The sequence below is a fragment of the Cervus elaphus genome, chromosome 33 (assembly GCF_910594005.1).
Source record: "Cervus elaphus chromosome 33, mCerEla1.1, whole genome shotgun sequence".
In the NCBI taxonomy this organism is placed as follows: domain Eukaryota; kingdom Metazoa; phylum Chordata; class Mammalia; order Artiodactyla; family Cervidae; genus Cervus; species Cervus elaphus.
In genome coordinates this window covers 10,136,350-10,152,887 of record NC_057847.1, presented here as the reverse complement: position 1 = coordinate 10,152,887, position 16,538 = coordinate 10,136,350, and the positions used below count along the sequence as shown (strand labels likewise).

The window sequence follows — 16,538 nt, the reverse complement described above, 5'->3', positions numbered from 1 at the left end:
GGACAAGGTCACCAGCACACAACAAGCACCCCGTAACAATGGGTGTGGCTTCCTGTGAGTAACTAACCTCCTAGAATCACCGCCTAACTCCAGATCGACTCTTATGCTGTGACAGAGCTGAATGGAGGGAAGCAAAAGATGATTTTCTCTTTAGAAATTCTTCTCTTCCCGGGTGCAAGAAACAGAGAAAGCTACTTCTGAAGCCCCAGGGTACTCCTGTGAACACCTGGCTCAAGAATCCCAAATCCCGAGGCAGATGGAAGAGAGGCTGGTATCTGGACAGAGAGAGAATAAAGCGGGGAGGGGAAGGGGAAGTGGGCTCTCAAATCACAAAGTGATTTACTTTATGCAAAGACAAACTGTGGTTTAAAATAAGACAGTAGTCAGAAACTTGGTGATGTCCAGAGGGGGAAGATGGGAGCCAGTCCAGGTGAGCAACTTACTCTCACTCAGCTCCCATCTCCATCAGGTGGCAAATGCAGGCCCACTTACCCCACTGTGGCTCCAGGGAGGTCCCCACTTTCTGACGGCCACCCAAGGACCTTAGCATGCTGGCCGTGGAGCCCCACTGTCTGGATGTGCATCTCACTGCTACCAGGGAGAACTTACTAAGTGACCTCCTAAGTGACCTCCTGTGGCATCCAGGGACCTCCTCTGTAAATTTAAGGTGATCACAGCATCTGCCTTACTTTTGATGTTTAATGACATACCTTACACACAGTACACACAAATGCTGCCTCATTTCTCCAATCAAGTCCTACCTCTCTGAGTATTTTGTGACATTTAAATCCATTGTATGCTCCCAAACTATAGTACCATGTTACATGCTTACCTATACCCAGTAAGCTGTCTAATAAGGCATTCAGTTCCAATATGCATTGTAAATATTAAGTAGTTACAGATATTAGTTAAGGGATAAAATTAATCAAAACATAAGTTGAAGAGGATGGGGGGATAAATGACAAGTAATGTTATACGCCAACAAACTGGACAACCTAGAAGAAACAAATTTCTAGAAACACACAGCCTGCTAAGACTGAGTCAAGAAGAAACAAGCAATTTGAACAGATCTATCACTAGAAAAGATAGAATCTGAAATAATAAAAACTCCCTGCAAACAAAAGTCCAGGACCAGATGGCTTCACTGGGGAATTAAGAGGAATTTATATAAAGAGGAATTTATACCAAACATATAAAGAGGAATTTATACCTACCCTTCTCAAAAAAGAATTCCAAGAAATCAAAGACAAAGGAACGCTCCCAAATTCATTCTGTAAGGCCACCATTACCTTGAAACCAAAACCAGACAAAGACATTCCAAAAAAAGAAAAGCAGAAGATAATCTTTGATGAATACAGATGCAAAAATCCTCAACACAATATTATAACAGCAAACGGAATCCAATAATACATAAAAAGGGTCAAATACCATGATCAAATTGGATTTATTCCTGAGTCAGAAAGATGGTTCAACATACACAAATCAATGTGATATGACACATTAACAAAAGGAAAGGCAAAAACCACATGATCACCTCAATAGATGCAGAAAAAAGCATTTGACAGAATTCAACATTCATGATAAAAACTCTCATCAGAACAACAGAACAGATACAACAGCAAGAATAAGCAGACACACCAATGTTCATGCAAATCAAGGTATTATTAATAATCGAGTCTCACAGGGAGAGGGAAGAATGAACTAAGCAGTAGACTTTCACACTCAGGACTCAGTAAAGGATCTTTCACTGGCTGAGGCGGGAAAAAACCTCTCATCAAAGTGGTCTGGGAGGGGATATATTCAAACATAATAAAGGCCATTTACTCCAAAACCTACAGCCAGCATAATACTCAATGGGGAAAAGCTGAAAGCTTCCTGCTAAATCCAGGAACAAGATAAGGATGTCCAAGATAGTACTGGAAGTCCCAGAGACAGTAATCACACAAGAAAAATAAAAAGTATCCAATTAGAAGGGAAGAGATCAAACTGTCACAATTCACAGATAACATGATACTCTATACAGAGAACCCTAGAGTGTCCACCCCAAAACTATTAGAACTAATAAATGAATTTGGCAAGGTTGCAGGATGCAAGATTAATGTAACAATGTAAAATGTTTCGATACACTAATAATGAAATATCAGAAAAAGAAAGTGAAAAAAAATCCCATTTAAAATCACATGAAGTAAAATATCTATGCATAAACTTAATCAAGAAGGTGAAAGGCCTATAAGCTGAAAACTATAAATATTGATGAAGGAAAATGAAGATGATTCTGAAGAAATGGAATGATATACCATGCTTTTAGATCGGAAGACTCATTATTATTTAAATGGCCATATTACTCAAAGCAATCTACAGACTTAATGCAATTCCTAACAAAACATCCAGGGACATTTTCCACAGAACCAGAACACATAGTCCAAAAATTTATATGGGACTACAAAAGATCCCATATAGCCAAAACAATCCTGAGAAAAAAGAACAACACTGAAGGTGTAACTCTCCCAGACTTCAGACTATCCTACAAAGCTATAGTAATCAAAACAGCATGGTACTGGTACAAAAAACAAACACTTAGATTAACAGAACAGAGAATCCAGAAATAAACCCACACACCTACAACCAATCGGTGAGAAAGGAGCCAAGAATACACATTGGACAAGAGACAGTATTCTCAACAAGTAGTGCTGGGAAAGCAGGACATCAATGTGTAAAACAGTGAGATTAGAACATTTCCTCACATGATATACAAAAATAAACTCAAAACAGTTATAACACCTAAATGTAAGACATGAAACCATAAAATTAGACAAGAACACAGGTGAAACACTCTCATAAATCAGTAATATTTTCTTGGATCACTCTCCCAAAGCAAAAAAAGAAAGCAATGCAGAGCACTGGAAACCATCAACAAAATGAAAACACACCTTGAAATGGGAGGAAATATTTGCCAATGATGCAACAAGGGATTAATATCCAAAATATATAGAAAGCACAACTAAGAAAAACATCGAATAGACAACCTAACTTTACACCTAAAACAACTGGAAAAACAAAAAGAAAAAAACCCCCAAAATTAGCAAAAGGAAAGAAATCATGAAGATCAGGGCAGAAATAAGTGAAAAAGAAATGAAAGAAACAATAGTAAAGGTTAATAAAACTAAAAGCTGGTTCTTCAAGAAGATAAACAACATCGACAAACCTTTATTTAGCCAGACTCATCAAGAAAGAGAGAGAAGAATCAAATCAACAAAATTAGAAATGAAAAAGGAGAGGTTGTAACAGACAATGCAGAAATACCAAGGATTATAAGAGTCTATTATGAACAACTATATGGCAATAAAATGGATAACCTGGAAGAAATGGACAGATTCTTAGAAAAGTTGGGTCGTCCAAGACTGAACCAGGAAGAAATGGAAATTATGAACAACCCAATTACAAGCACTGAAATCGAAGCGATGATCAAAAATCTCCCAAAAAACAAAAGCCCAGGACCAGATGGCTTCACAGGAGAATTCTATCAAACATTTAGAGAAGAGCTAATGTCATCCTTCTAAAACTCTTTCCAAAAATTGCAGAGAAAGGAACACTTCCAAACTCATTCTACGAGGCCACCATCAGCCTGATACCAAAACCAGACAAGACAACACACAAAAAAGAAAACTACAGGCCAATATCATTGATGAACATAGATGCAAAAATCCTCAACAAAATTTTAGCAAACAGAATTCAGCAACACATCAAAAACTAATACACGATGATCAAGTTGGGATTATTCCAGGGATGGAAGGATTCTTCAATACACACAAATCAATCAATGTGATACACTATAGTAACAAATTGAAAGATAAAAACCATATGATAATCTCAATAGATACAGAAAAAACCTTTGACAAAATTCAGCACCCATTTATGATTAAAACTCTTCAAGAAATGAGCATAGAAGGAACCTACCTCAACATAGTAAAGGTCATATATGATAAGCCTACAGCAAACACTATTCTCAGCTGTGAAAAATGGAAAGCATATCCCCTAAAATAAGGAACAAGATAAGGGTGACCACTATTATTCAACATAGTTCTGGAAGTCCTAGCTACAGCAATCAGAGAAGAAAAAGAAATAAAAGAAACCCAGATCAGAAAAGAAGAAGTAAAGTTCTCTCTGTTTGCAGATGACATGCTACTGTATATAGAAAACCCTAAAGATAGTATCAGAAAATTACTAGAGCTAATCAGTGAATTTAGCAAAGTTGCAGGATACAAAATCAACACACAGAAATCACTTGCATTTCTATATACTAACAATGAAAAATCAGAAAGAGCAATTAAGGAATCAATCCCATTCACCAATGCAACAAAAAGACTTAAATATCTAGGAATGAACTTACCTAATAAGACAAAAGAACTGTACACAGAAAATTATAAGACACCGATGAAAGAAATCAAAGACAACATAAACAGATGGAGAGATATTCCATGTTTCTGGGTAGGAAGAATCAATATTGTGAAAATGGCTATACTACCAAATGCAATCTACAGATTCAATGTGATCCCTATCAAATTACTAATGACATTTTTCACAGAACTAGAAAAAAAAATTTCACAATTCATATGGAAACACAAAAGACCCCAAATAGCCAAAGCAGCCTTGAGAAAGAAGAATGGAGCTGGAGGAATCACCTTACTGGCTTCAGATTATATTACAAAGCTACAGTATGGTACTGGCACAAAAACAGAAATATAGACCAATAGAACAAGATAGAAAACCCAGAAATAAACCCATGCACCTATGGGTAACTTATTTTTGACAAAGGAGGCAAGAATATACAATGGGGCAAAGATAGCCTCTTCAATAATTGGTGCGGGGAAAACTGGACAGCTACATGTAAAAGAATGAAACCAGAACACGTCCTAATACCATACACAAAGATAAACTCAAAATGGACTAAAGACCTTAATGGAAGACCAGAAACTATGAAACTCTTAAGAGGAAAACACAGGCAGAATGCTCGATGACATAAATCAAAGCAAGATCCTCTATGACCCACTTCCTAGAGTAATGGAAATAAAAACAAAAGTAAACAAGTGATTAAACTTAAAAGCTTTTGCACAGCAAAGGAAACTATAAGCAAGGTGAAAAGACACCCTCAGAATGGGAGAAAATAATAGCAAATGAAACAACTGACACAGGATTAACTTCCAAAATATACAAGCAGGTCATACAATTCAACACTGGAAAAACAAAATAACCCAATAAAACGTGGGAAAAAGACTTAAACAGACATTTTTTCAAAGAAGAAATACAGATGGCTAGCAAACACATTAAAAGATGCTCAACATTGCTCATTATTAGAGAAATGCAAATCAAAACTACAAAGATATCACCTCACACCTGTCAGAATGGCCATCATCAAAAAGTCTACAAACAATAAATGCTGGAGAGGGAGTGGAGAAAAGGGAATGCTCCTGAACTGTTGGTGGGAATGTAAACTGATACAGCCGCTATGGAAGATGGTATGGAGATTCCCTAACAAACTAGGAATAAAACCATCCATATGACCCAGCAATCCCATTCCTAGGCATATACCCTGAGGAAATAAAAATTGAAAAACACACATGTATCCCACTGTTCATTGCGGCACTATTTACAATAGCTAGAACATGGAAGCAACCTAGATGTTCATCGAAAGATGATGGATAAAGAAATTGTGGTACATATACACAATGGAACATTCAGTTCAGTTCAGTTCAGTCGCTCAGTCACATCCGACTCTTTGCGACCCCATGAATCACAGCACGCCAGGCCTCCCTGTCCATCACAAACTCCTGGAGTCTGCTCAAACTCATGCCCATCGAGTCGGTGATGCCATCCAGCCATCTCATCCTCTGTCATCCCCTTCTCCTCCTGCCCCCAATCCCTCCCAGCATCAGAGTCTTTTCCAATGAGTCAACTCTTCGCATGAGGTGGCCAAAGTATTGGAGTTTCAGCTTCAGCATCAGTCCTTCCAATGAACACCCAGGACTGATCTCCTTTAGGATGGACTGGTTGGATCTCCTTGCAGTCCAAGGGACTCTCAAGAGTCTTCTCCAACACCACGACTCAGCCATAAAAAGGAATGCATCTGAGTCAGTTCTAATGAGTTGGATGAACCTAGATCCTATTATACAGAGTGAGGTAAGTCAGGAAGAGAAAGATAAATATTGTATTCCGACACATATATATGGAATCTAGAAAAATGGTACCGAAGAATGGGCAACAATGGAGAAACAGAGAGGACAGACTTATGGACATGGGGAGAGGGGAGGGGAGAGTGAGATGTGTGGAAAGAGTAACATGGAAACTTACATTACCATATGTAAAATAGATAGCTAATGGGAATATGCTGCATGGCTCAGGAAACTCAAACATGGGATCTGTATCAACCTAGAGGGGTGGGATAGGGAGAGAGGTTCAAAAGGGAGGCGGTATATGTATACCTATGGCTGATTCATGTTGAGGATTGACAAAAAACAACAAAATTCTGTAAAGCAATTAGCCTTCAATTAAAAAATAAGTAAGTTAAAAAAAAAGACTATACTAAATGAAAAATGCCAGAAACCAAAGGCTACAAGTTGTATGAGGCTACTGACTGAAGCTACAGAGCATGCATGCATACACTGATATGAAATGTTCAGAATATGCACATATAGAGAGGCAGAAAGTAGACTACTAGGTGCTATGACTAAGGGAAAGAAGATGGGCAAAACAGTGAGTGACTGCTAACAGGCACAGTGGTTTTTTTCAGAGTGACGGAAATGTTCTAAAATTGATTATGGCAATGGTTGTACAACTCTGAATATATCAAGAATCATGAATTGTACACTCTAAACAGATGAACTATATGGTACATAAATTATATCTCAATAAAACAGTTATTAAAAATATTTATGTAAAAGAGGAAATAAAGAAAATACAGAAAGCATCTGGCTCTTAGGGTCAGCTAAAAATTCCTGTCTCACTGCAAGTGTCTTCAAAATTCCACATCCATTATGTTATTTTTGCATAGGATCCTTCTTTCAGGTGGACCAAAAAAAAAAAAGTGATTAAAACATTGTACTTCTCTAAACTCTGGAGAATAATCACATACAGAAAAATATAAAATCCTTTGTCTTTTCTTGATGCCATTCTGGGGGTCTTAACTCTTTCAAATGTTTAGATATCAACTATTCCAAACCTCTTAAAATCTAAAATTTCTTAAATTTCTAGATTAAAAAAAAAGTCATGAATTCAAATACTGCCCTAAATGTCAGATGGACACTCTCTTGTAATTCAGCCCCCTAAGTATTACTGGCAAACTAAACAACTAGTTCACAAAGCAATTTTTGTGGTATATGTTTTAAAACCTTTAAAAAATAATATAGAATGATACGATTATTTAAACATGGCCACCTATACTACATCTCACCCACATATGTTGGTGTCAAATAGTCCAATTTGCTAACAACAGTGAGCTTTTATGAGGCAGCTGGTGGAAGTAGGAACACAGCAAAGGTTCCCTTGGGCTCCACAACTACGCACCTATGGTCGCATGAGGCAGAGAACCCATGCCAACCACCTGTGAAGGGCAGGACCCCTGTACTCAACGCAGATGAGAGATGGGAGATGCCTTATTCTTTATGCTGCTACTCTTCACACACCCCCAACAGCAAAAGAGTCCATATTTGATTCTTAAAGAGAATGAATCCAACAACATCTTAACCCTTCGGTTGTTCTGCCATGTTCAGATCTTTCCTCAGACCTATCTTCTGGCCTCTTTTCCACAGGGTCAAAGCTCACGATCAGTCCCTCACTTCACTCCAGAATTCACACCATGAATCAAGAAGAAGAAAGATTTGTTCTCTATAAGGAAGAACACAAATCTGTTTTGTAGGAAATTGTTATATATAATTACACAATTTTTAAAAACAGGCCAGTAAACTTGAGGTTAAATTTCAACATACAAAGAAATACAAAACGTAGTTTAACAATTTCAACACACACACAAAAATTTAGAAAGTAATTCTAACTCCTCATCTTTATATATGTCTATAAAAGTCTTGTCAAAACTTTAAAATATAACCTTAGGAAATGTTTCTCTTTATTGCAGTCATCAGTTAGTTGGTATTAGTAAAAAGTAAAAAAATAAGTCAGCAATACTCTGAGACGCAAGGCTGTGGAGAGACGGCCCCTCAGCTTGCTTCTAAAGGTCTCGTCTTCTACCTGAACCACAGGAAACATCAGGGCAGGAGTTCGAGTCCCAGGGCTGCCTCTAAAATTCTCTGTGGTCTTGGACAAGTTACTTAACTTTTTCAAGCCTCCATTCCTTCACCATCAGCATTTTCTAAACATTCTGTCCAAGGAATATTAATCTCATAAAGAAGGGTTCTGTTTTCAAACTAAGTCAGAGACCGCAACACACCCTTTCTCCTCTTCAGGAGGTTCACACAACATGCATTAGCACGACTAAAGGCTCTGAGAAGTCCTGCAGGATGTCTGTCTAATCGTGTATCCATCTGGGTTGACCTCAGGATCCCTTACCTGCTAACACTTTAGCATCCTGTGGATTACACTTTGGAAAACATTGGTCCAGCATATCTCAGGTCTCTTCCAGTCCTTACACTGATAACATGCAGGAAGAGCAATGCACTATTTTGTTGCAGGTTCTGGGGTTTAAGAGTAGCTTTAATGCTCTGGAGTTGACAAGGAACTTATTCACATTAATTGGTCCTTTGAAGATCAACACGATTCCCTTGTTCCTGAGAGTCTTCATTCAAGGAAAGAGATGATGACCGTCACACAATCTCGGTGCCACCTACAGCACAACACACAGAACTGAACAAGAAGGATCAGTTATCTTCTATATAGTTTAGCTTTCCTTTCCAGTATGGTTTGATGTTTCTCTGTAGCAAATGCTTTGGCCACTGTTCCCTGGAACAGTTCTGCCCACCTTTCACAGGATCCCTGCCCATCCTCACTTCCTTGTCCAGGATGAAGTCACTGTGCAGGCAGACTGTCACGAGTCCTCAGGTTAAAGAGCTGCTCTTCCAAGAAGGCACCCCCAAGGCCATATTGTTCTTCATGGAGCCTCACTTCTTCAGGCGACAAGTGGCTTCCTCCGAGAACAAAGTCTGCAAACCTAGTATTTGTTTTAAATAAAGTTAATGTTATCACGGAAAGCTTTATTTGGAAGATAACATGTTCCCTGGCTACTTATCCCCTTTAATTAAATTTGTCTTTGCATCTGTAGAGGATGGCATTTGCACAGTGGGTGTAAAAACAGGGATGGCTTATGTGCTCCTCCAGACATTCAGGAAAGGATCAAGAAGTAGGCAGACTTGGAAGCACCAGGTGCTGCTAAATATACCCACTCCTGTTTCCTAATTCCTTTTCTCTCTTATTAAATGTATCATTTATTCATTACTTTAGTGTCTTCCCCGCTTCAATTTTTAAGTTGAGGGCACTGCTATTTGGATAAAGCAATGAAAAAGGAAAAACAGTAAAGAAAAGAGGCTAGGGCAGAGATTTCTTTCTTGGTGAACTTTATAAATGAGTTTCCACCCCTAAAGCATGAGAAGCAGATGACGCATCCCATTCTGTCTCCCTTCTCCTCTGAGTGGTCTTTATGGCCTTCCCAATATAATACATCAGATCAACATTTACTCCAGCCCTGGTCGTTCTACGCTGCATCACAGCGCTGAAGCAAAAGAAGCTCTGATAGCTTCCATGTCACCTTACCCAGGAAGTTGCCTGTTTCTAGCCTTAAGTACCTGATCCAAACTGTCATGTTATTTCCAGGGTAACTGCGACCCAGTTGTGGTGTGAGCAGTGGGGCGAGGCTTACTTTTTCGGCTCCTGGAGCCTGGAGACAGCCAGCCAGGACGGGAAGCCGGGGCTGCGGCAGGCCTGACGGAGCTCCTCCAGGCAGCAGGTTGTGGCGGCATCAGCTTGTTCCCTGTATTCGTCTTCAGTAAGAAACTTCACCGCCGGCTTCTCTGATGTAAACCATTTCTTCATTTTCCTAAAACAGGCAGCATTTGGTTGCTAGATTCCTGGCCATATCTGGTTGCTCAATTCAACTCTTCAGATTTATAAAAATACATTTCTTAGAAAGTAATAATTCTTAACTTCCTCTATATCATACTATACTTATTTCTATTGTTATCCCAATTGAGGTTTATAGAACGTGTAATTTGGGCTTAACTGTACATTCCCCCTCTTCCTGGACCAGCTGAAATAATATCTTAAGGCACTGAGGATCCTTTTTTTTAAATTTATTTGGCTGTGGCATCTTCATTGCAGCCCACGGGATCTTTAGCTGTGGCATGCAGACTTAGTTGTGGCATGTGAGATCTAGTTCCCCAACCAAGGACTGAACCTGGGCCTCCTGCATTCGAAGTGTAAAGCCTTAGCCAACTGGATCACCAAGAAGTCCTGAGGATCAATTTCTGATAGAGACATAATTGTATTTTTCTTCCTTGGTGATTTCAAATCAGGCAATTAAAAACCTGGCTTCTTTTTGCCTGCCCTGCTGATTTTCTTGGGCACCAACAGCAGCAAACCTTTGAGATGTCCTTTTATGGAGACCCAGCAGAATCACTCGCCACTGAGTCTAAATAGAGAAGCTGGGAAGATCTGTGGGGTATGGCCTCCATCTAGTGGTGGAGACGCTGACTAATCTCAGAGGAAGTAAACACACTTTACAAGGGTCACGTACACACAGTAATTCATAATATTAAAATCATTATTCTTTTGCTACATATGGAGGGGCTCACGATTGGAACTTTTTTCCAATCAAAAAAGTCCTAGAGTGAAGAATCTCATAAAGAGCGGTAATGATGAAGAGGTTTTAACACGTGTATTTATCAGTGAGTTTAAAAAAAAATGTTTTAGGTGGTTTAAAATTTAACCAGAGATTCCCAAATACAAATGAGCAACAAAATCACCAGGAGGTGTTTTAATATATGTTTTCTTGAGGTTTGGGGCCTGAAAATCTTTAAACTTTTACAGACCGTCTGGTGGTTGATAAGTTGGATTAGGGAACCACTGACATTATTTCCTCCTCCTTTTCTGAACACCTAGCCTGGTCTCCATGAAGGAAAATGCCGGGGCTCTGAGCAGAAGACGGGCATACAGTTTCAGCGGTGAGGTCCACCCACTGTGCGAACTGCGCTTCACAGTTCTGAGCCTCATTTTGCTCACATGGAAGAAAAATGAAAGCAACATCGTCAACCTCAGGAGGTCACTGGACAATGAAAAACATTACTTTGTGTTAGATGCTTAGCACAGTGAACAGCCTACAGTAAGTGTTCAACAGAGATAAAATAATAACTACCATTTGGTATCAAAATGTATTCAAACAGCTCTTTTTAAACTGGAAAGTACTATACAAAGTATTATTTCTTTGGCTTATTATTTAACCTATAAGTTCCTATTTTATTTCCTAATCCTTCACAAAATTACTCACCAGCAATATGAACAGTTGAGGAAGTTACAGTACATTTTGATCAGTAGGTCTGTGTTCAAGAGAATGCACAGCAAATGCATAAAAGGATCACTGTGCAGGTAACAGAACACACTTGGCTCTTGGCAGGGTAGCGGATGCTGACGAGGAAAGTGGGAGGAATTCTCTTGGGTTCCTCAGGCCACAAGCCAGACAAGGGACTAGAGGCCTGAAGGGTGTGCAGTGGCCAGTGCCCCCTGGCAGAGGGGACTCGGACAGCCCGAGTCCCGGTCTGCCTCTGAGACAGGGCAGAGAGAAGCAGCTGGCGTCAGCCTTGCCAACACCCTCTGCAGAGAGGCCCTGCCCTGTCTCTGGCGCCTTTTTAGCCCTGTGACGTCACCACCCGTGGAGTCAGCAGATCCATAAACTATCAGCTGTCACAGAGTCTCCCCTCTCGCAGTCAAGCTTACCTCGTAAATATTCACTAACTCCCTCTTCTAGCCTTGATCTCACCGCCCTGCTCCAGGCCCTCCTCCCCTCTTGCCTGGGCCACTGTGACATCTGATGACTGGTCTCCTGCCCCCCAACCTGCCCTTAACCTCCACCCTCTGCACCCGAAGACAGACGGGCCCCATCCCACCGCCCAATGAGTGACTGTGGTTTCTGCTTGGATTCTGGCTTGTTGACTGTGTTTTTATTTTCGTATTAGTTAGTTGCCAACATTTAAAAATCGTAAGACTTGACAAATTCCATCCATGTTCCCAGCTTTTCTAGAAAACGAGGAGATCTGGCAAGGCCCATGTTCTCACATGGCAATCATGAGCTCAAGCTGAGTGGTATCTGACCCCGTTTCACTGGGGCAATGTTGCAGAACTTTCCACAGTCCTCACCACTGCCTTCCCTCTGCTCAGACTCCTCACTCAGTGCCTTCTGCGGCCCCAAGCATTTGACTTCTAACTCCTGTCTGGGCAGCAGTCAGAGTGCACTGCTGGAAATGCAGAAAGGGCAGCGCCTCCACCACGTACAGGATCAGATTAGATTCTCCAGCACCGCCTGCGAGGCCTCCACATCCTGGCAGACACCCACCTCGCTCGCCTGCTCTGGGATGGTAGCAAACCGGGCTTTCTCCCTGTCAGGAAGGCCTTTCCTACATTTATTCATCTGGCTATTTTGATTCATTAGGATTCAGCCCATTAGTCTCTTTTCAAGAACTTTCCTGAACTTTTTCTACATGCTACACTTTCTGGGTGGGTTTCTCCAATGGCTCAGTGGTAAAGAATCTGCCTGCGTTCAGGAGACCTGGGTTCAATTCCTGGGTCAGGAAGATCCCCTGGAAGAAGAAATGGCAACCCACTCCAGTACTCTTTCCTGGGGAATCCCATGGACAGAGGAGCCTGGTGGGCTACAGCCCATGGGATCGCAAAGAGTTGAACACGACTGAGTGACTAAGCGTGCATACTTCCTGGGCAGGCCTATTTGAACACTTGCTCTAGCAACAATATGCCTATGTCTCAACAAGTACACCTCCAGGGTAGGGGCCATCTCCTTCACTGTGCACCTAGCACAAAAACAGGTGCTCAGACTCCATGGCTTAAGGACATTTAAGCCTTATCTTAAAACCTAAGAACAAAGAAAGTCCTGATTATATAAATTATAACTTTCAACAACTTGTTATTCAATTCTGTCCCCTTGTATCTCGTAAGCACAACAAATACCCCCAAAAGAAAGGAGATGTAGAATGAAAGTAGAAATGTTAGGTGACACCATGCCCAAGAAATTTTGTCACTGATTTTAGTGAATTCTGGGTGAGCTGTCATTACCTGGTAACTGGTGGCTCTGGAAGATTAACAACAGCTAGCAATGGAGTTTGGATCAGGTGCTTACATTCTCTAGCCACCCCCTTCTCAGAGGGAAATCTGAAATCTCCAGATGAAGTGGAGTGAATTGTGATATCAAGTAGGACATGTCCAAAAAATGCCCCCAAAGAATAAATAAAACCAGAGCTCAAAACATCAAGCTTATGACTTATGGAGGAAAGAAAGGAAGCCACACACCTCCCGACACAGGCGAGCGTGCTCCGCAGATAGCGCCGACTCCCGGATGACAGGATGAGGAGCAGGGCGGCCGTGTAGGCGAACTGGGGCGCGGACACCCCCGCGTACACCAGGAGCAGGGACAGAAGCCGCAGCAGCCACGCCAGGAGCACCACGCTCCTCTCCTCCACCAGGGGCCCGTGCTTGTAGCAAACAGCAAAGCTGACACACCCAAGTGTCAAGACGTAGCCTGTAAGAGCAGAAAGATGTAAAATAACATAACGCCAAATTTGCAAAGTTATGGGAAAAACCTGGCAGACTTAGAGCTAAGAACATATCAGAACACCTGCATTTTCCTTTCCCCAATGAAGCTGAAAAATGCATTTAGAGCTAGTTATTCCTCCCCTGTGAGCTGCTAGGTGGACTCTGCAGTACTTAAGGATGTATAATAATACATTATTATAATATATAAGTATACCTGTTTTCTGGCCCAGAGTCGTAGAGGACAGATGTTATCACAGCTGCTTTGGTCAGGAATAAGCCTTAGTGTACGTCACAGTCTGCCACAAAACCTGTTTTTAATTTTCTAATCACTAAATCACAGTGTGATTTTACAGTGAAGGGATCAGGCTGTCCCCTTTGCAATCTGGGGCTGTTTCTGTCCTACTAACAGAGGAACAAGTGGTGATCCAATGTTGAGAGCATGTCACCTCTTAAGTGCTCACCAAGCATTTCATTTCTATCTAAGCAAGTCTCAAGGCCTAATTTCCAGCTTATATAAGATGTAGGAGAGAAACAAGTTAAATTATACCACAAAGGAATAATCAGAGAAATCCAGAAAGTGGAACATTCTGTAGGACAACTAACCTGGTCTCTCCAGCATATCACTGAGATGGGGGAAAAAACCCAAAACCACAAACCTATTAAGGATTAAACGAGACTTATGGGACACAACATATGCAAAATGTCATTCTGGACTATATCCTACCTTATAAAACCAAACATCAAGGATGTTTAGGAAATTTGAACATGGCCTAGATAACAGATAATCTTATGTAACTATTAATTTTTTAAGATTTAGTAATTGAACTATAGAGGAAAATGTTCTCGCCTTATAGAAATGTTAAGTCAAGTACTTAAAGAAACACACCATAACAGCAATAATTTACTTTGAAAATACTTTAATATAAAGAGAAAAATGGACTAAAAACATAAAAGCTTCAAATGAAACAAAAATCGATTGCTTTTGCTTTGGGTGGGTGTACTTATATGAGAAATTGGGCACTAACAGGTTAGGAGAAAATGGATTCTCCCATTCTCTGTTATTTACCAATTAAAACACTCTAAAAAGTTGAGATATTTTTGTTCTTTTATAAGACAAGAACAAGCCTCTCTGTTTCTAAAAGTCAAGTTTTCATTGGTCATTTATATTTATAGTTTCTTACCTTTTGTAATAAATACATTAAGAAAAAGAAATAAAGAGCCACATTTTAGAGCAATTTTTTCATTACAATTTAGAGGTGGTTAGAGCTTAACTGCAATTTAAAAACATATGCAGTCAAAAAGGTCAAATACTGCTTTGCTCTTTTGATCATCAGAGTAGAAAACTAGGAAGAATGTCAAAGAGAAACAGTCTAAAATGATATCTAATGAACTGAAACCACCAACTATGGGAATAAAATATTATTTTTAACAATTCTTCTCCTTAGTTCAAAATGAAAATCTGAATGCTGGAGCGTATGTCAAGAGAAGGCCCCTGGCTGTATTTTTCACTTTACCAATAACAGACTGTATTTTTTAAATCTTTACCTACCTAATACATATATTCTGCTTTCATACCACAGTCTCTTCAGCTCTTCCATCAGTTGCCCCACAACATAAAGTGAAGCAAACCAACAACCAAGCATTAGCGCCCAAAAGGTGCTATACTGTGTGTGGAAGAAAATAAATCACATGGTTTTTGGTTCATTCACTCTCATAAAAGTAGAAGTAAACAAATAAAACCCTTTGTATTTGAAATCTGTATATCAAACTACACTGAAGTCAAGACAAGACCCTCTTCTCGAGTCTCACTAAAGGTATGATCCACGCACCATCAGCTTCGATGTCAGTAGGAATCTGGTGGAAACTAAGCCTCTCAGGCCCACAGCAGACTCCTGAGTCAGAGGCTGTGCTTCAATAGGACCCCAGGTGACTTGCATGTACATTACAGTTGGAGAAACATTGTTCTAAAGGATAAATTCATCTCAAAATAATGCTGGTGTTGTGAGCTTTCATCAGAGTAAACCCAACATTAGCATCATGAACTGATACATATGTATCCTCAACTAAGTGTAAGCCATTTTTTTATTGAAGGTGCTTTGTGGGAACTAATAATGGTGAAGAGATCCCCAGGTGTTGCAACGTTATTTGTCAAGGCCCTGATGGCTCAGCATCATGACATTCCTCAACTATGCCAAGAGAAATTTTCATTCAGCATAGGATGAGTCCCCACCACTCATAAGAAAGATGCACTATCTAGAAAATAAAAGGGTCTCAAAAAAGTATGGCCAAAATCTAATACTGAAACCTACACATTGTAACAAATGAAAATAGAATCTCTAAGAAAAGACAATTTAAGCCAGTTTATACAATGCAGAAATTAGGAACTGTCATAATAAACATGAATTAATTTTAATCAATTTTTCATGTTTATGAGATCATTGATTTCCATTTTTTAATTCATCTGTACCTGATATACCTACCTTAGGAATGAACTTTTTCACCAGCAACAGGACAAAGACTAATGTCATTAGAACACCTAGCACAGTCCCCGAAGAGTAGAAGAAAGCAGGGCTTCTGTCAAGACGACCAGAAAAAAGCCAGGTAAATGCCAAGTCACACTTTCAGTATTAGAAATGCTGAATTTGACAGAAGCCATAAAGAGTATTAAGAGGAAAAACTAAGATGGCAGGTTTAATTATGTCCTATACTTTTAAAAAGTGAAATCTCTACTTGAAATTTATGGTAAATAGCTTGCCACTGACTCAGAACAGAACGTCTGA

The 16,538-nt window shown here is 39.9% G+C and overlaps 1 protein-coding gene across 5 annotated transcripts in view; it reads right to left on the bottom strand.

The window, feature by feature from the left end:
• Positions 1-16,538, bottom strand: part of NEMP2 (nuclear envelope integral membrane protein 2) — a 33,675-nt gene that overhangs the window by 1,610 nt on the left and 15,527 nt on the right. For 2 of the 5 annotated variants that reach the window (XR_006339529.1, XR_006339530.1), the window contains exons 5-9: positions 16,239-16,332; positions 15,308-15,422; positions 13,516-13,744; positions 9,863-10,039; positions 8,560-9,157 (exon numbers count right to left, since the gene is read on the bottom strand). Coding sequence is in view for 2 of the 5 variants with exons in the window: in XM_043894790.1 (XP_043750725.1) it covers positions 9,016-9,157; positions 9,863-10,039; positions 13,516-13,744; positions 15,308-15,422; positions 16,239-16,332 (757 nt within the window). In the remaining 3 variants the exon portion in view is untranslated. Of the gene's footprint in view, positions 1-7,865; positions 7,882-7,904; positions 9,158-9,862; positions 10,040-13,515; positions 13,745-15,307; positions 15,423-16,238; positions 16,333-16,538 lie in introns of those variants that run through there. The other 3 variants (XM_043894790.1, XM_043894791.1, XR_006339531.1) reach the window with 2 other exon arrangements.